The 20,622-nt window shown below is 33.4% G+C and overlaps 1 protein-coding gene across 2 annotated transcripts in view; it reads right to left on the minus strand.

Moving 5' to 3' along the window:
- Positions 1 to 3,457: 3,457 nt before the first annotated feature.
- Positions 3,458 to 20,622, minus strand: part of LOC148608659 (uncharacterized) — a 45,288-nt gene continuing 28,123 nt past the window's right edge. For both annotated transcript variants that reach the window (XM_088545693.1, XM_088545692.1), the window contains exons 17-32: positions 20,150 to 20,400; positions 18,443 to 18,623; positions 17,701 to 17,796; positions 15,643 to 16,242; positions 14,877 to 15,419; positions 13,862 to 13,905; positions 12,767 to 12,927; positions 12,152 to 12,350; positions 11,506 to 11,616; positions 10,073 to 10,288; positions 9,427 to 9,538; positions 8,982 to 9,105; positions 8,153 to 8,198; positions 7,760 to 7,790; positions 6,661 to 6,897; positions 3,458 to 6,380 (exon numbers count right to left, since the gene is read on the minus strand). In XM_088545693.1, coding sequence (XP_088401819.1) covers positions 6,256 to 6,380; positions 6,661 to 6,897; positions 7,760 to 7,790; positions 8,153 to 8,198; positions 8,982 to 9,105; positions 9,427 to 9,538; positions 10,073 to 10,288; positions 11,506 to 11,616; positions 12,152 to 12,350; positions 12,767 to 12,927; positions 13,862 to 13,905; positions 14,877 to 15,419; positions 15,643 to 16,242; positions 17,701 to 17,796; positions 18,443 to 18,623; positions 20,150 to 20,400 — 3,077 coding nt within the window. In that variant the 3' untranslated portion in view covers positions 3,458 to 6,255. The remainder of the gene's footprint in view (positions 6,381 to 6,660; positions 6,898 to 7,759; positions 7,791 to 8,152; positions 8,199 to 8,981; positions 9,106 to 9,426; positions 9,539 to 10,072; positions 10,289 to 11,505; positions 11,617 to 12,151; positions 12,351 to 12,766; positions 12,928 to 13,861; positions 13,906 to 14,876; positions 15,420 to 15,642; positions 16,243 to 17,700; positions 17,797 to 18,442; positions 18,624 to 20,149; positions 20,401 to 20,622) is intronic.

Consider the following 20,622-nt stretch of genomic DNA (forward strand, 5'->3'; position numbering starts at 1 on the left):
CAGTCACAGCCTTAAATGCTCCTTGGTATGTGTTGATATACATTGAAAACGATTATAAAGAAAAGTAAGTTTTGCAATTGATGCCAAGGATCATCGTGTTTTTTTTTACTAAGACAGTAAGGTTGAAAGTGAAAGTTGAAGTTCTAATTATCAAATGAATTACGCGAACAATGTTGATTTAAATTTATATATGCATTATCCAGAGATCTAAATGAAGCATCACCGCTTGTATAAGGTGCTTGTGTTTTGATATTACTGTCATATTTGAAGAATACTCTATCTTGGGAAATTATTTTGATCGAAAGATGCACTTTTCGCTGTGTAAGATAATATAACAGAATGTTACGGAACGACAGATTGACGTATAACGACATTCTTAAATAGATTTGTGTACTTTTATTTATTAAAGAAGCACATTGTTGATGCATTCTTCGTCAATATTTCTTATGACTAAGTATTCATCCATCGTTTGTTGATAGCAACACTTACAGGTGTACATGTATGTTTCTTTGTGTTGATACAGATACATGTAGTATCACACTAGCAATAGCGGTCATCTTTTTTAGCAATATCATTTATTCAAACATTTACTCTACCATTTCCAAAAATTGCTGCACCTGATAAAATTATCGTTTTAACTATTTATACGCCGACAGGAAGCAAACAATGAATAGTACAGGCGGAGATCTAAAAAAAGGGGGGTTCAATTAAAGCTATTATTTGCTCATTTTTGTCAAAAGGTTGAGCAAAATTAATATAATTTTCAAATAAAAAAGGGTGTTTCTAAGCCTGGATCGCCCTGGACCAACCACTGTAGTATTATTAACGTTTTAATAAAGTGAAGTATCTACATGTTTATGACAAATGTCATCTACAGTTATAATTTTCACGTTCAGTGATTATGAAAACCAAACCTCTCCATTTGTTCCCATGAGAGCGAAGATTAGCTTCTGTTGATTTACTATTCATACTGACTTAATACTCAATTCTTTCATCATTTTATAATGGTAAGAATTCACCTTATTGAACTTAATTATATCACCTGTAGGTAGGGTTATTCTGAGTAATAAATAAATATATTTCCATGGTAGATGATTCACAACGGATCGTACGAGGAATTTCTTAGTCTTATTTGGTTTTTTAATGGTTACGTTTTCATGTGTGATACATGTACCTCGTCTTCAGAATATTCCAAATTATTTCAGCCCTTTCACATATCGATGTGAAAATTGGAAGATGCATGTATATCTTATCATGTTTACGTCAATCCTATGACGGATGTTCATGCAATATGTGGTACATTTCTACTCGATACTTTAGCTCACCTGGCCGTAGGTCATGTGACCTATTGCAATCACTTGGCGTCCGTCGTCGTCGTTCACAATTTCTTCAAACATTTTCTCCTTTGAAACTACTGAATCGGTTTCGATGAAACCTAAGATGATTTCTAAGAGTATCCTGCACAAGATGACTGTTTGGATTTTGATCGGTTTTGTAAAAAAAACATAGCCACCGTTACTAAAAATAGAACATCTTGAAGGGTCAGACAGCAGAATTTTGCGTTTAACCAAATTCTGACATAAGGTAAAAATATTCAGCATGATGAGATCTACATGTATCTGTGGTCAAATTCAGGTGAAAATCTCTTGACTCATGTTTTTTTGCTGTCTTTGATGTTATTACTTTCAAAAATCTTCTACTCAGAAACTACTATACAGCCTTCAATGAAAGTTGGTATTTTTGTATTTTAGGGTATCGATTCTGAACAAAATGACTGTTTTGATTTTTAATCGGTTAAAACCAAGACCACGGTTACTAAAAATATAACATAAAGGTCAGACAGCAGATTTGTGCATATTTTTCCACACCTGACATAGCGTAAAGTATTCAGCATGACGAGATCTATTTGTGGTCAAATTTAGGTGAAAATCTATTAACCCATGTTGGAGTTATTGCCCTTTTTGACGTTTTTTAGCTGTCTTTGATAATATTACTTTAAAAAATCTTCTCTTCAAAACTACTATACACAGAATATAGGGGTCAAACAGTTGTTTTTTGCATATATCTCTAAAACCGTTGGGTTAAGCCAATTTTCTTTCATTGCTGAAATAATTCTTATTATAAGGCCTACAAAAGTCTCCAAGGGATAAAAATTGTGAGACGATTCCATTTAAGAACTAATGCCCTTTAGAGGAAAAAAAACAACAAAAAAACAAAACAAACAAAAACAAACAAAACAAACAAAGCAAAAAAAAAAAAACATCTTTACCCTTACCCCCAAGGTAGTCCATATTTTCCCTTTACCTCCTGGTAGTCCTACTTTACACTAACCCCCTGGTAGCTCATCATTACCCTTTAATCCAAAGTAGTCAATCTTTACCCTTTCCCTTGGTAGCCCATCTTTATCCTTTAATCCCTGCCTTGGTAGTCCATATTTACCCTTTAATCCTTGGTAGCCCATATTTATCCTTTACTCCTGGTAGTGCATCATTATTTTTACCAACTTGTAACCCATCTTTACCCTTTAACCCTTTGTGGCTCATCTTTACCATTTTAACAGGTAAGCCCATCTTTATTCTTACCCCAAGTAGTTCATCTTTATTCTTTAATCCCTGGTAGTCCATCTTTACTCTTTAATCCTTGGTAGCCCATCTTTACCATTTACTCCTGGTGTGTCCATCGTTACTTTTACCCCCTGGTAGCCCATCTTTATCCTCAGCTCCTGGTAGTCCATATTTACCCTTTAACCCGTTGTGGCTCATCTTTATCATTTTAACAGGTAAGCCCATCTTTATCCTTACCCCCAGGTAGTTCATCTTTACCCTTTAATCCCTGGTAGCCAGTCTTTACCCTCTACCCCGGGTAGTCCATCTTTACCCTGACCCCTTGGTAGTCCATCTTTACTGTTTAATCCCTGCCTTCCCATCTCTACCCATTACTCCTTGGTGGCCCACATTTACCATTACACCCTGGTAGTTCATCTGTAATATCTTAAACCCCCTGGTGGTCAATCATTACTCTTCATTCCCTGGAAGCCGATCGTTTCCTTTATCCATTGGTAGTCCATCGTTTGCCTTACCCCCTTGTAGTCCATCGTTTCCCATATTTCTTCGTAGCCCTTCGTTTCCCTTACCCCCTGGTAATCAATCGTATCTTTTACCCCTTGGTACATGTAGTCCATCGTTTCCCTTACCCCTTGGTATCCCATCGTTTCCCTTACCCCTGGTAGCCCATCGTTTCTCTTACCCTTTGGTATCCCATCGTTTCTCTTGCCCCTTGGTAGTCCATCGTTTCTCTTACCCCCTGGTAGTCCATCGTTTCCCTTACCCCCTTGGTAGCCGATCTTTTCCTTTCACTTCCTTGTAACCTATCTTTACCTTTCACTCCATGGTAACAAATATACTCATAAACGCTTGTATTTTTGTTATGATACAAAAATGTGAACTACCAGCTTTGATAGTTTATTACGGCTGATATAAAACATTGTGACTAATGCATTGTTTTACGTCATTCAATTAATGTATAAACGTTAAATATATATTAATTTGAAAAGGTTTCGTAATTATACATTTCAATTTAATTTAACAACAGATGAAGTGAATTCTGCGTTGACAACAATAAATCCTTTTCTACTCCCTTCGTTTTGCTTCTAATCATTGAATGAATACAAACTGTGCAAGTATAAAATGAGAATAAAAACCAGGCCTAAAAATTACGACTTTTGGTGTTTTGATACCTTGGTCTATTTCTATTTATAGTTTTTTCTCCCGTTAAAATTTATACATAGCGTACGAATAAAGTTTTCATTGTACGTACATGTCAAAATATTTGACGCTGGAAGATGATGATTGGAATAATATTAATTACTATATTAATATTAATTCAGTGTATTATGGTTAAAATTACAACAACAAATTGTTTTGTTTTAAACATACACCTGTTATGGAGATTACCTAAACGCTGAGAACAACTCTCAAAGAAAGTGATGAATATGGATAGACTCCTGACAATTGCCTCTTGGTGCACCGCGGTCAAGTGGCATGGATTATCTAAATAAAATCCGCAATGAGCCCCAATGACCCTAACAAATGCTCATGACCTTATCGTTTTTTACTGATCTAATACGAGCACAAAGTGGGGGATCAGTAACAAAGCATGAAGTAAAATCATGCCATAATTTATTTTACAATAATTACTACAGGATAAACTAATTAACTGATAACAAACTGAAGGACACAAACTATTGTAAACTAGAACTTTAAATAGCTTCGCTTCAGTGAAATAATTCATTTACTTTGCGTTTATGTTCTAAAAAGCTATAAAAATACAATAAAATAATGATAATAGGTATGTATGTCAAAAAGACAACAACCTCGACGGATGAAAATGTCAGCCCAAGGTCATCCATTGATCTTCGATGAACCACGAGGAAATCTGCATACGATAGGGCAGGCTGCAGCTGGCCCAAAACAGCATTATACACACGTACAGCTATAGATGTCCCTAAATACTCAAGTTATATAAAAAATAAACAAAATATGATAACGAAACGAGACGTATGGAGGCCAAAAGTTTCTGACTTGGGACAGGCGCAAAAAAAATGCAGCGGGGTTAAAGTACTGTGGCTTAATTACACCCCTATTTAAATCAGGCCACTGTTGTAAACATACAACACAATAATAAACACATAAAAATCAGTCCTCAAAATGTCAGGTAACAACGGAAATAAGGAAACTGAAATCAGTCCTCAAAATGTCATGTTCCTATTTAACAACGGAAATAAGGAAACTGAAATCAGTCCTCAAAATGTCAGGTTCCCATCTAACAACGGTAATAAGGAAACTGAAATTAGTCCTCAAAATGTCAGGTTCCTATGTAACAACGGAAATAAGGAAACTGAATATAGATTACGAAAATGTACGAGAACACTAGCAGTTAACTGGAATGCTGCTCCAGACCAGTTTAAACCTACAGAAGTTATGGCCCCACCATACATGTATGTAAAATCAGTTCTTCCCATGGGTAGTTGAGAATCACGGTACATCATAAGTCTACAATAAGGACACAACCCCTTTAACTGCCAAAAACTGCTTAAGAATATAATGTTTTAATTTCTGTGTAAAGACCCTACGAACGAATCAATGTTAATACTAAAAAATGTTATCCTTAACGATTTTACATCACCCTTACAAATAAGCCTATTCAATGGTTTGGTTTACTTATTGAGTATGTAGTTTTTGATGTTTGTGTAGAATATATATTACTGTAAAACAAAGGGTGAAAGATACCCATCTGGACTACATGTATTGACATCATTTGGTATCAGGCATTGTAATTTTTCCCCAAAAAAATATTCTCCTTTGAAATTACCAAGCTGTTTTCAAGTTTGGCCAATAACCATCTTTATTTGTTATTGCTCGTACTTTGAATAATGGTAAAGTTATATTAACAACAAAAAACATTGTTTCAATTTTTGTTACTGTTCTTTTTTTCTTCTTCTCGGCAAAGATTCCCCTGTGGTTTTGTTTATAAATGATGCCAAATTTAATTCTCCAACACTGTCATGAACTATTTTTTTCGAAAAAAACAATTGTTACACAACAGATAATATAATACATGTACATACAATTGTAAACTTGAAATATTTGGAGCAAAGCTAACTAATGAATATGCCCGCTTCCCAACCAGTAACTAATGGTAAAAATTTCAAAAGAACGTCACACAAGAAGATTAAGTCGCTCAAGTTCGACCCTTAATAATATGGCATATCTTTATCATCACTACAGAAGTTTAAAGGTCGCCATCAAGAACTCGTGAATCGTTACGGTGTATCCATCTGTACCATGAAAACTGATCCGTTGCACACGTCATAGTTTTCCTTTCCTCGTTCGTCTACTTTGATTATTATATGTTCTTCGTTGTGTAAGTCTGTTTCCTACGTCTGGTCTTTGTTCCTGCATTATATTCTTTTAATTTCCGCTACAATCATGGTTCTCTTGATTATTCTTTATAAATACTGTTTAAATGTCAAATGACTGTTTTAAGAATTTTTAGGAAAAACAAACTGTACCGAAAGTATTATTGATGGGCGAACGGACGGACGGACACTATGATCACTATATTCTCATATAATCCGGTGTAGTTACTAGCCAAATACATAAATATGGTATTGCAGTCTAAGGCGCAATAAACATATAACAGATTATGCGTTCATTGTGCTATGAATAAGATCTATCGTTTTTAATTATACTGTTTTTATAACTTATCATCGGTATCTGATTTGTTTTTTTCTGGCATGTTGTTGAGTTTCCTTTTTGGAAATCCTTTGTGGTGCAAAAGCTGCTCCGGCGAGTTAACCAGCCACTTTTTCCTTATGTTTTCTGTAAAAAAATGTAGAATATTTTTTAGTTGTGTAGGAAGAATAACGGAAAGGAGATGTGTGCTTTTTTGCATAACAGAAGGAAAAAGTACGGACGGAAGTCAGGAAGGAAGGAAGGACACCGCTATTACAATATACCCGCTTGCAAAGTGTGAAACCCTCAATTGATAAGTATTCTAATTTCAATTACAACTTTTATAACTTATCAAATTTGCCTGGCATGCCATAATATCTGGGATGAAAATTAGTCTGATTGAAAAAAAAATAATAAGCTTACTGACCTGCTACTACTCTAAATCCCAATGATGTAAGAAACAGTGTTAATATCGGTAAAGTAACTTTTGTCTTTTCCTGCCACTTTGTTAACAGAAGGAAACATTTTTCCTCTTTACTCAGTCTGTCTTTAGGTTCTCCAATATCACTTTCATGAATCCCTAGTGACCCAGCCACTACCCTCCATTGGTCGGCTATTTCTCGCACCTTGCTCACCATGACAAATGCTTGTAACAGATCTGAATCTAAACAAGTGATAAATAATATACTGTAATCAATCCGAATGTGAAATAAATAAATCTAGGTACAAGAAACTACATTTATATATCATTGAAATTAAAAGTAAACTGAAATTCAGTTAAATGTAAATCGTCGGAAGTAAATTTCCAAAACTGAATTAATTAACATAAATAAATTTAAACCACATACATCAGATCAAAGGAATTAAACAGGGCATTGTTAGTCGACATTTTGGCATAGAGTCGGACAAAACTTTACTTTACATAATTATGTTCAATGTTATAGCAATAATTAGATAATAGGCAAGAACATTTCAAACGTCCTTTAATAGGAGTTATATGAATACTTACATTCAACTAGAAATACGCTAAGTAAGCCTACAAAGAGAATACCCCCGCTCCCAATATGAAATTAAATATATAACCCTTGTCTCTCTTCGGAATCTTCTCCGACATGAGCTATACTCCTTCATGCAAATGTACATACCAATCTGCCTATTAAGAAATCACGAAATGCTTTTAGCGGTTTGGGAGGAGTTGAGCTGACGTGGTTTTAACATGTAAAATCTTTAAGTTGAATTACCTCCCGTTAGATTCGTTCATGCACATCTACATATGATGCCTAGATTTCTTTAAAACTTCATCAAAATCCTTTGAGCCGCGGATTAGGAGGAGTTAAGTTGAGCTGAGTTGCGCTGACAAGAAATCTGGACGGATAGACGGGCGGACAGACAGAAACACAGACGGGGTGACTAATATATACCCCCAAAACATTGTTTACGGTGGTACAATTAAAAGACAACCACTGTTTGTAACTATGATGAACAACAATCACGAAATGATTCCTGATCGAATATCAATGACTTACCATTTTTGGTGTCAACTTGACGGTCGCTGAGCTTCAATAAAAAAAAAATAGTAATAGGACGATTAAGTTCAACTTCTACAAGAGGTGGCCGTCTGTATAACAAGTCCAATTTCTTGTTAAGCTATCAGAATAAAAGACAGCTAGATTTGCTTTCAAAAAATGGCCATTACATCGCATGTTCTCCGTTATGTCATGTATCTTTAAAGTATTTTATTTGTTCGTTTAAACTATGAGCGAGTCGACCAGAAAATGTACGTAACGTTATGAATTCTATTATTAATGTTTTTTTCCTTCACTAAACTGTTTTTTACACACTTGCATTGACCTCCCACTATTATTTAAATAATTTCCTACAGTTTAGTCTGAACTTACTACTCAGTCATACATACTTACCAATTCATAAATTTTCCATTTCTGTACCGTAAAATCCACATTAGTACTAAACGAAAGAGATAGAATATAAATTAATTACTCTCGTGTCTGTTTTGCCGATATCAACTTTATTTACTGTATAAATATTAAAATTTCGGATTTAATAGACAGCAACTTCTGGTGATTGTGATATGAATGCAGTATTATACTTGGCGGAGCAGGACATGATTACCCGTCCGGAACACCCGATATCGCTACCCGTTTGTTTTGTTTGCTTTTTGTTTTTTTAGGTGGGGGGGGGGGGCAGGGGGGGCAGGGGGGTTCATATTGCTAGTGCCTCTGTTATTCTTTTCTTCAGTTTTAATATGTAATCCACTTTATTCTGTTCGCTACATTGTGTACATGTAGATCGTCATTGTTTATGTGTCCACGTTTAGGAATTTGACATGTTTGAATTATCCCGCTACTGACGCTTCGGTGTTGTTTTTTTTGTTTGTTATATTTTAAAACATATCTTACATTCGATTTCAGTTTAGTTGTTTGCACAATGTACAATGCAACTTTACAGACAGTAAAGTATGACACGGCGAAAAACAATAATTAACTGTCAAAAAAAGTAATCTAGATCATATGTTAATTGTTTGGAATTTGATAGAAATAAAATGTAATGTCGAAGTCAAATGATTTACTAAAGAATCTAAAACTATTGTGTCCATTGTCATATGCTTTAGTTAAAAAATGCAATATATACATGGCGTCTTCTGGTATACATGTACAATGTATGTATTATATGATATTAAAAAAAATATCATGTATTTAAAGAATATAGACAACAAATCACTATAATTACCAGTTTCTAGCTGGAAGGTAAGAAAACTGGAATGTTTCATTATCATGTTTCAGAACTGAGTTCAGTCTTTCCCAGTCTTCATTCGGACTATTTCTGACGGAAATGATGAATTTTGCTAAATTATCTAGAAATAAATAACACAACATACTTAATATTCACGTAGCTCTGTTATAAAGAATATATTATTGTACTTCAGATTATAAGTACCTTTCATGAAAGACATTACCATGGAAACTGACGAAGGGAACAAATTAGATACTTTAAATGACAGATTTAAAAATTAATAACGACCTTAAAAATAATTAAGTGAAAACTGTTTTCTTTGACCTTTGCCTAAACAGATTTTGTATATAGAAAAATACTTTTGTATGGTAAATACGTCTGTCACTAGCTATAAGGTATTTTAATCATCAATAAACCTTATTATTTTACCAAGACATTTTACCTCCTTTATGATTAACGCTATTTGGAACTATTGGTAGTTCAACATCTATTGCTTTCTGCGTGGGAACATCCAGTTCAACATTCATGACAGAGGTGAAATTCCCATCCCTTGTCTGAAGTAATACATGTATAAAAATACAAAAGCATTCCACCCAACGAAATAATAGGTGTCTTGTTTATTTTTTTACTAGACAATAAACTGTATTTGATTATTTGTTGCACATAGAGTATCTGTAGCAAATTTACATTTATAGAAAAAAACCTCCATTCTGCATTATAGTTTATCGAACATCTATCTTTTACCCAGTCTGCTACGAAATTTAATTTTGCTAATTGCATAGTTTTCCTTTCCTCGTTTGTCTACCCCGGACTTGATTTTTTATGAGCAACTCGGCGGGTGTTTCTGGAAAAGCGGAGGACGCTTACCCTGCCGGTGCACCTGGTTCATGCTCCCAGTTTTTAGTGGAGTCCGAGTTGCTCATTTACTTTTGTTGTTTTGTATGTATGGTTTAGTTGCTTTATGTTCTTTGTTGTGTGTGTCTGTTTTCCATGTCTGGTCTTTGTCCCTGGATTTCATTCTTTTGATTACCGCTATAACCTTGGTTCCCTTGATTACTCTTTCTAAATGTCAAGAAATTTGGTCTTACCCTTAGCGAGACGCTACACTGATCATCAAACGAGTCTTCTTGGAAAGTAATTTTAGCATTAGCATTATAAGAAGGGAAAAAAGTACCACCTTCTCTTGGTACAATATATGTTTCAACTGGATTCCATCCGTCTGTGTACGTAGTGTCAACATCTGTTTCAATTGTTGCTATTTGTAATGGTACGGTTGGCATTGAAGCAACGACACCAGTTTTAGACTACAAATTAAGTTTCAGTATTAAATCAATCGCAAGTAAGCTGCAAGATTACAATACAATGCATTAATTTAGTAGCATTCCAGCTAAGAATCAAGCAAAATGTGATACGTGGGTGAAAAACCTAATATGTTTATTTTTGATATTTTGTTTAAAATGCTTCAGTAAACAGAAATTAACATTTGGTTTATCGAATAAACCGTGCTCATAGGAGATAAAATGTTTTTAGAATGCACTGTAGAATTCAAAATTAAGGGAGATAACTCTGTAAATGACACTCAAATACAATAGAATCTATTGGATTTTTAATGTTGATTATCTTTTAAGAGCAGGTAGATTTGAATGAATAATTACACATTTCATGATATAGACCCATAAAACAACTTAATTGCAAAAATAAAAATATGTAGCTTTTTTGGGGGTGTATCACATTTTTCAGATTTTGCATGATTATTACAAAGACAGCTACTTAATATCTGTTTTCACACTATTTATAAATTATATACGCGTGCCTTCAGAAAGTTTGTTTCATTCGCTGTTTCCTTGTATGTATGATTACAGGCTGTGTCTTTCTGGGATTACCTATCATCTTTTCTTAAATTTATTTGGCCCGTTTAAATTTCTCAAAATTTTATCCTGTATTTTACGTGAGTATCATGAAATGTTATCAACGTCTCTCTCTAAAATAACTTCAATGAACTTACAGTAGCTTCATTAACAAACAAATTTTGGTCACTAAGACGTTTTGAGTCTGATATCGGAATGTAACAAAATAAAGGGTTTTGCATTAAGTGTTGTGTACCTCCTTACGAGACAGAGCAATTTGAACTAAAAACGTACCTAGTTGATGATGTATTGCCATCATGTTATGGGTGCCTCTCAACCAACAGGGAAATACACGCCCTTGTAAAATTCCCGAACTCGTTTGTGGAAGAAGTGCGAACAGTCAAAACTACAAACATCTTTTTAAGCGATTTCGAGTCGCTAATCTTTCATACACTTTACATATTAATCTGTTTAAATTTGCATGGACTTTTGTTTTGGCTGCAAGCGTCCATGCTAAATTAGGAAACCTGTATCATGGCTGATGCAAGTAAACTCCAATAAGTATTTATGAACGTTAGCATAGTGAAGAAATATAATTGAAAATTGAAAATGAACTTTACTTCAGTATGTAAAAATTGTTATTTAGTTCATGGTTATGTTTTAAGTTGTAGTACCTCACATGTTGGCTGTAATTTCCAGGTGCCTGTTTTGTCTAACTGTGTAACAATGGTGTTGTATGTTGAATATCTATCAGCAGTACCAATGATTTCCACTTGAACTGAACCCTGATAAGTATTCATTCACTGTTAAACTACTAATGCTCAAGCAATATTTTTTAAGGAATTCCATAATTATTGTCGTTTAATTGTCAGAACTAAACACCTTTTGTTTAATTTATTTTATTATTATAGTTCTTTTTTTTTTGTTTTTGTTTTTTTGTTTTTATTTTTGTAAAAACCTTACAAATGAGATTTGAAAACACGAAATAAAATACCTTGAAAATAGACAAAATACAGTTTCACGGTAATTTCATGAATGACGTGTTTGACTATTTGGTATACTGATTAAGTAGAACACCATTTTTCGACACTATTAAATGGTAAAATGGGAACGGAAATTTGAATTTGGAAGATAAACCGTAGTTAATCCCACGAAATAGGTCATGAATGTTGTTTAATACATTTACTTTGGTACTCAATGTATTATTTAGTTGTTATTTACATAAATTTTGTCGTTGCATGACTATTAGACCATGTTTTCTGTTGAAAAAAAAATGACTGTTGCACACAAGAAGTTAAAATAATAACTGTTATACATTACCTTTATCATTGCACGTTGTTGTGTAAACAACGAAAATGCATTACCGACAAGTTTGCGCTGCAATCTTGTTCTGAACTTTTTTCGTATTTCCCGTCTAAACCTTGGTACCAAAAAGCATTCTACATGTACTTCCACAGCGCAAGAAAGCGTTGGTACATTCAAAATCAAAAGTGTTTCGCCCGTCTTCAAAAAACCAAATCTTAAATTATAAAAATAGAAAATAGTTTTTATATTATCAATTAAGTATCAAAGTTTGAGTCGAAACATCAAAAATTTTTAAGTATAACTTACAATTATTTAGTGAAAAGCACAAAAAATATGAATCAAGACGTCTATCTATCACGAACCTGACTGCGCTGAATCTACTGCACCAAGAAAACGTCTATCTATCACGAACCTGACTACGCTGAATCTACTGCTTCAATTTAGTTTTTCCTTTATTCCATGCTTTTTTATTATTTGATGAAATATTACTTTCCATGACCACCCCGCTTTTTTCTTATACATGTGTAAATCAAATGATAACAAAAATAATATTGCACATTCAAACAATGTATTAAATCAAGACTTATTAAATAAACGAGCATGTTGTAAAGTAATCTTTCTTGTATATACATGTATTTGATAGAGAACTGATTCCGTTGGACGTTGAGACATTGTAGTTTGGTACTTTTTCCATCAATCTCCAACATTTTTATCAAGACTTTGGCAATCATTTGATTATGTATCTTATCATCTTGTTCCATGTTCCTTGTAATACATCTTAGTCTTCTTGTCTGAAAAGACATTGATTCGTTTTTGATTAAATGTAAATAAATCGTTATTAAATTAGGAAAATGCATAAACAAACCACGAAATCAGCTAAAACAATTAAATATAAGCAAATAATTAAGAAATTCCAATAATATGTAATGTATAAAGGAGCAACATAATGATATATATATACATGTGAATGTAATACTTATATGATCTGATTAGCCCGTTTAATGTAGTGAATTTAGCTCTCATTATTGCTTAATCAAACCAAACATACAACAGTAAGTCAATAACCTTTTCTTCAATGTTTGTATTGAAAAGCTTTCCATATATATATACTGCTGTTGTACATGTTTTCATGATTACTTGTTGGTCTCTTTCCTGCTGTGTAACTCAATATTACCTCTTTTTGAGTTAAGATACTTACAAATCATTACAAGGTGTACTTCTCAATTATAGTGTAAGTATTTGTTAGAATCAGGCGAGACGGGAAATATTAGAAACATGCATGTCAGAAACCCATCGAGCCGACAAAATAATTTCACTCAAAGATGATCCCCCCCCCACTTGATTCTGATGGTGCAAATAGACAAATGGTAGTTTTTAATACAATATTTCGCCCACTGCATGATTCTTACAGAGACTGACATAAATTATCAGACGATGATACTGATTATAGTTTAGTGTGAAAATATACTGACATTTATGAAAAAGTGACAGATATGATAATAAAAAAATGGCAAAATCTATAGTTGGGTTTAAAAAATATAGGGGTATTCGAATATAACGAAATACTGTAAGATTTGATATATAAACATAGCCAGGAGTTTTGATTCATTGAAACTGACCGTATTTGGTATTCTATACTGTCATTGTGTACAATCGACTTCATTCAAGAAATCAATTTGTCTCTTAAATTTTACAGCTGATCAACACTGAAGGAAAAATACTTACATGTCCATACAATTTCTCTAGTTCAGTTCCCTCACTTGTCAAACCTGCACATAGATGCAGATCAACAACAATCATAAATTATGTAAAGTATATACAACTATAACCCTACACTAGAAAATAGGAGTTAACAATTCCAAAGTTAATTCATCGTTGTCAATTATTAAGTGGTTAATTATTTACAACATCAAAACATGTTCATACATTGTATAATTATATTGCATGAATGAAATACACTGTAAGTTACTTTTGTTTGTTTGTTTGTTTGTTGGGGTTTAACGCCCGAGCAGCAATATTTCAGCTATATTCAGGCGATGAACAAGAAATGGATGATTAAATGAAGATGAAATGATGATGAAATCAAAAATTGGATGGGACACAAAGATAATGGGGTCGACAATTTTGATTGGCACTGGAAATAGGGAGAGGTGGGTAGGGTCGGGCAATTTAGCCTTCTGTGGCGGAGCCGTATAGTTCCTACTCCGGGAGAGTACCACAGTAGGGTTTTTAACGTGCGAGAAATGTGGCATCTTTCCCAACACGGTTCACAACTATGGTTTGCGGTCAGGTTTTCCGTATTATAACCTGACAACATCAGCATGTAACACACCAGGGGTACCCCATTCAACCACCTGGGGCACACAACCCATTTGCTCTGTGGGCAAAGCGACCTAGCCCCCGGTTCTGAGCACTATTTAGTCGCCTTTTACGACAAGCTTAGCACTGCTGAAGGCCTATTCTTTTGACACCCGGACCTGCACGGGTCCTGTAAGTTACTAAAATTTTTGTGTAATAAAAATATGCAAATCTACTACTTACTTAAGTACAATAGGAAGTGGTTAGCAATTTGACGTGGCTGGAAATATGATGTTTTCTGCGATGATTTATGATATCAGCAATATGTTTTTCCTGAAATTGATTCTTACGTTTTCGATAAAGTCCTTCACAAATATGATTGGTTTTTGTTTTTGTTTAGGTACTGAAACGTTCAATTGTACACATAAGCAAATAAACTTACAAGAAAAACATAGTCGATCCTGTATCCACTGCAAACCAGCATGAATTTTATTCCAAAAGTGAATATTTAGTTTTTCGTCAAAATATAGATTGCCTTTTTCTATCTCTGTTTTCACGTCATTAAATGATATGGTTAATATAACTATGAAAACGTTAACAAGTGTGATTGTTACTGTCATTGTGTACAATCCGAAATACAATTTTGTGACAATGTCATTGAAATGTTCTGACGTGTAGGACATCATTGCTAGGAGAACAGTTAGAAGAGTGTTCATAGAGTCCTGCATACTTTTAAACAGTTCATGTGAATTTCCAATTGTTAGATTTAAAAGTGATGAAAAAGCTATCACCTCAATAACGATGATAAATAAAAAGGCACAAATCGCTGTTCTGGCTATTTTAAGGGCGGATGTCAACATGAAAAAATGATAATTGAATTCCAGTGGTTTGAGAAGATCAAGAGTAATTATGAATAGAACACCAGCAAGGCACCCTTGGTAGGCCACTTCATAAACTCTTATCTGTTCGAATGATGCGTATCTGCCTGCAAAATAAAAGTCCACTCAAATATTTCATGCCGCAAATTGATAAATACAAAAAAAAATATTATTTCTGTTAAGGCAAGAAAACTTTAATGTGTTAAAGTAAAGATGTTATCTTGGATATACATGTATCTTAAGTAGATTTAAAAATTGATCAGAAAGCCGAATGAATCAGTTACAAGTGTACCATGTGGCTAGGAGTTCACTTGATAATATTGAACTTACCAATGGTCATTTTTAATGAAGCTATTGATGAGATAGTGGCATCTATCCTCAATATGCAGCAAATGATGGCTGTGGCACCTAATCCGAGCTCTAGAAGTCGCAGATAAAATGATATTGTAAACAACACTTTTGTCCGGTTTTTACACAGATCTATCACAAAAAATATAAATCGTACTAACCACACAATAATATATATAATCTGCAGCAACAAAATCAAATAATCTATAGCATTTATGTATGGATATAGGTTCGCCGACCAGACAACTTTTGTCATGGTAACACCACCAAAAGAAGGAATTTCAAAGACTATTTTGATGTTACTAAAGAGTCTTGTGTTAGCATTATAAGTGACAACATCTAAAAACACAGCCCTGGTTTTGTCGTCGATCCAATTGCAGGTTTGAAGCAACGTGACATAGTGCAAAACAAGACTTTGTTTTGGTCCAAGGTCTATATAGTATCCGTCTGGACCGTATGTACCATATGATCCAGAATAAGATAAGTCTCCAGCATTTTTGTTGTGTCCAAAATTGTAATGAAATGCATAGTGAAATTCCTCATTTTCGTCAAAGCATCCAGTTTCATTTAGCGGTTCCCATACTAGTGTTTAAAAAGATAAATTATTGGTTAGAATAAATTTTTAGTCAAATATGAATATTGATTTAATCAATATTTATGCTCAATTTTTGTTTCAATTCATGTCTTTCAAGGGGTAAGAGGTGACAGAATTTGATTAATATATATATAAACTTTCGAGTCTCGTTCTTGATTTATTTAATCCAGAATTTTTACTATTGGGTTATATTCTAAACCGAAATTTGTATCCCGGTTTTGTTACTTCCGGAATCACCAATATGATGCAAAGTTTCTGTTATTCCAATCATGCTAGAAAATTCTAGAATGGTCAGCATATTTTAGCAAACAATGTACATGTCGTCTTTTTTAAGAGTATCAATATTTGTACCTATATCATAAGATCCTGGACTTACTTTGATTTTGCGAAAATTTATTAAGAGGAGGTACACTTAGATGCAAACTATAAAAAAATGGCAGAAAAATAGTATTAACCATTTCCATCTGTACAATAATTTATAAATGACATTGTGAAATAAAGCTTTCTCTCATTCTAAGCCAGCGATTCAAAATGCATGTGACTTTTTTTACCACTGGTCTGTAATAAAATTTCTGCAAATGATTACCCGTTATTTCACATTTTCAAAGTTTTCTACAAAATCCTGGGAGAAACCGATTTTATTTCAGCCAGTTCTTGGTTTATTTAATTATTTATCCACATTCAGTGTAAAATAAAATTTCTTCATGCCCGCATAACTGTAAAGATCTTTATTTTACCATCTCGAAGGAAGCAATAATTTAAAACACCCATTACTGAAGGAGAATTGATTTTTAACAAAGTAGGATGACGTTTAGATTTAAAAAAAAATGGGTAAAATAATTCTAAAATCTGCTGCTATCGATATAACTATTTGTAAATAAAATTGTGATAACAGCTGTAAAAGTGTCATACTTTTCATTTCCTTATATTACTTCTGACGGGTTATTTTATGAGCACCTCTGTGGATGTTTGTAGAAAAGTAAAGGACGCTTTCTCTCCTGGTGCACCAGCTCCATGCTCAAAGTTTCAGGTGAAATTCGGGTGCTGATTTACCTTTCTATTCATTCGTACGCATTAGTTTGGTTATTTCATATACGGTGTTATGTTTTTTTCTATTTCCACTGTCAAGCCATTATCCTTTGTTTATTATTATTATTATTTTTTTGTTTGGTTGACCGTAGTAATCATTGTTTCATTAATTTCCATTTTTCATTTTCATTAACAATTTGCTGTTGATTTTGTTAATAATTTTCAAATTCCCAAATGTAGTGCTACTAGTTCAGTTTGGTTTTGTGTAACGTCTTAATATGCACTGTCTACAGTTTTCGTTCCTAATGAACATAAATTACTCAGAGATAGACAGGCATTCGTAAGGTTTAAAGTTTAAAGTGTAATAATAATAGTCTGAAGTAAAAGTCTCATTGAAATATCTTGACAATACTTACAAGGACAAAAGTTTCCTTTCTCCTCGTTTTCTGATTTAAAAGAGGGCGTACATTTTTCAACTGAATTCTGTGTCGCCTCTGGACCAGAACATTCACCTAATAGGCAAAATAGTACCAATTAAGTCGAATCCATTTGAATGTAAGAAAGGAGACAAAACTTTATATCACTATAAAGGCATGTCAAATAGATTCAACAACAGACATCTTAAAGTACATGACAAATATCCTCTACAAACCTTGAACATGTGTATTTAATGATATTGTTGTGTTCTCTTGTTGTTAGGTTTATCACATGACGCAGAGAGTAATTCTGTTTATTGAATTAAAATTTGTTTTGGCATGATACGGAATAAGCATTTCTTATATTAGTTGAACCACGCTACGGATTAAATTTTCTATGATGACTTGAATTTAAGAGAAAGATATGGTATAGATTTGATTTAATCTGAGTGCTCTCACATGTATAAATAATGTTTTGAGAAGGGATCTATTGAAACCGAAACAGAGGATTGCATATTCCAAATTTTGTTTTGAAAACATTTCTATTCATTACAGCACGTTTCAGAAATGAACATTTGTGTGTAATATAATGGGTAAGAACCTTCGAACACATATTCTGAATAACCACCTACCGATACAAAACCCTGTTTTTTCTGACATAAACACCAAAAAAAAGGTTGAATAGATTTATATTAAAGATCTGCCCGATTTCCAGGCGGACAATTTCTTAAAAAAGCTTTACCGTTGACTCTAACTTGACGAAAGCGTGTTCTAGTAATACGGTAGTTGTATGCATTCAGTATAAACCACTGTGTATAAGCTGGTCGTAGCATCTCGTCGTCTTCCGATTCCCACCATTTAGGATAAACTGCACGTGTAAATGTGGTTCTTATCCAATCATAGATTTCATCTGTTGTATTTGGCTGAAAAACATAAATCGTTCCATTGTTGCAAAATTGTGTTTTATTTTAATATAATTCTAATCATGAGATTCTTCATGCTTATAGCCGTTTTTGGTCAAGAACGTCGTTGCCAGAAAGTTCATACATGCATGAACTTCGCCAGATCGTTCATACATGCATGAACGCCATTCAACTTGAAACCAATACGGCGGCCGTGTAGTTCGAAAGAGGGTGGCAAAGAACTGAACGGCATAATATAGTCGTAAGAATAGTTCATAACATGCACAATGATTTTACCGGTCAAGTTTGTTTACAGAGAGTAATTTTCAGCTCGGGGAAAGAAACTTATAACGGAGTCTGACTGAACCCTTGAAAAAAACCTTGTTGTAATTTTCCTTCCTTCTTCTTGTATTTCCTTAATAATGATATTCCTGTTGAATTGTTTACATCTCGTATTTTTCCATGCCAACTATCACTTCGTCTATACCGCCTTCACTGTCGTGCAGACGATTATATGTAAATATTCGTTCGCGCTCCCATACGTGGGCAAAGGAATGCGTGTGTATTGAAGTGTAAACATAAACACAGTGTATCAATATAACCGAATGAGGCTGTCAGAGGGTAACTTTGACTGTTGGATATAATTATAAGGATTGAACAACTATTTTTGGTCGTTCATGGATGTATAGCTTTTCAATCCTATAATTACCATCCAATTGTGTGTTGTCTTCAATGAGTTGAACATTGTTTGACGTACAAACAGAAAGAAAAAAAAAAAAGATTGGATACAAAATTTGAAATTGCATTCTATACACGAGTATAACAAGATGGTGATTTTGCAGTATATTGTTATGTGAAGTGTTATGAACAATCATAGCAAAAACAAACAAAGAAAACCAAAGGTGAAACAAAAAAAAAAGGAATTAAGTTAGATAATACCTATTACATATTTAGAATTCCTTTCTGCCATCGTTCAAAACCATACAGACGTATTTATTTTCAATTAACTATTGATGTTTAAAATGATGTAAAAACAGTATGTTTCAATAATTTTGAAATAATCTTTTACATGAAAGAGTCTATGGTAAAATTACAAACATAAATTGTACAAAACCTCTTTAAAGGAGAGAAAATTGGCGGGAATTTGCTAAACATAAATGTAATCAGAACTTTGTTTTTTTTATAATATTACAAGTAAAAAAGTTCTGGGACCCCAAATTTTTTTTAAAACATGAAATGATGTCATTTAAATATTCATTACATAGATTTAGAAGACATTTTATCGACCAGTTTTTTGATAGTTTGCGAAAAAGTGAAATGTCCCACAACATTCATATAAGAATTGCCCTTATTAAGGCTCAATTATCACGAAATCAATTTTGGTGGCCTACGTTTTTTCAGACAAAAATTCTCAAATATGTTCATTCAAGGTCAAAATGTGTCTTACTAGAAGTATTATCTACCCTAAAGCTTCCTAGGCAACATAACAAGTATTGCAGGAAAGAAACTTATATCAAGTTATAATTTAAAATGTCTTAAATACTTACACTGTATGACGAACTAAGCGTCTGCAGGATATGGTTATTCTGTAAGAAGGCCATATTAACGTTGCTATGCGAACTAATTAATGTCACTAAAATAACATATAACAGAATCCCAAACCAAAGTTTAAATTTAGACCACATCCGCTTGTCAATTTGTGCATTTATACGAGCAACAATCTGTTCATCAGTTTCTTCCTTTGTCCCAGGGTATTCTGGATAATCTTCACTTTGCATTTCAACTCCATCTGCCTTTTCTATTATACACAAATTAAAATGATATATATTTAACTTGTTATAGAGTATTCTTTTATTTGGTGATAACTGCTATTTGTCTTTTTTTTATTTTCCAACCGAAAAAAACCGGTTGTTAAGTTTTCAAGTATTTGGTCTTTTTTTTAAAACTTTAATATGTGTTAAGCATTTGTTACAAACATTTTAGAAAATTGCGATTCTGTTTGAGATAAAGGGATTTTAGC

The sequence above is a fragment of the Perna viridis genome, chromosome 9 (genome assembly GCF_037379345.1).
Source record: "Perna viridis isolate PV_CMFRI_1.1 ecotype Kerala chromosome 9, ASM3737934v1, whole genome shotgun sequence".
Taxonomy (NCBI): Eukaryota; Metazoa; Mollusca; class Bivalvia; order Mytilida; family Mytilidae; genus Perna; species Perna viridis.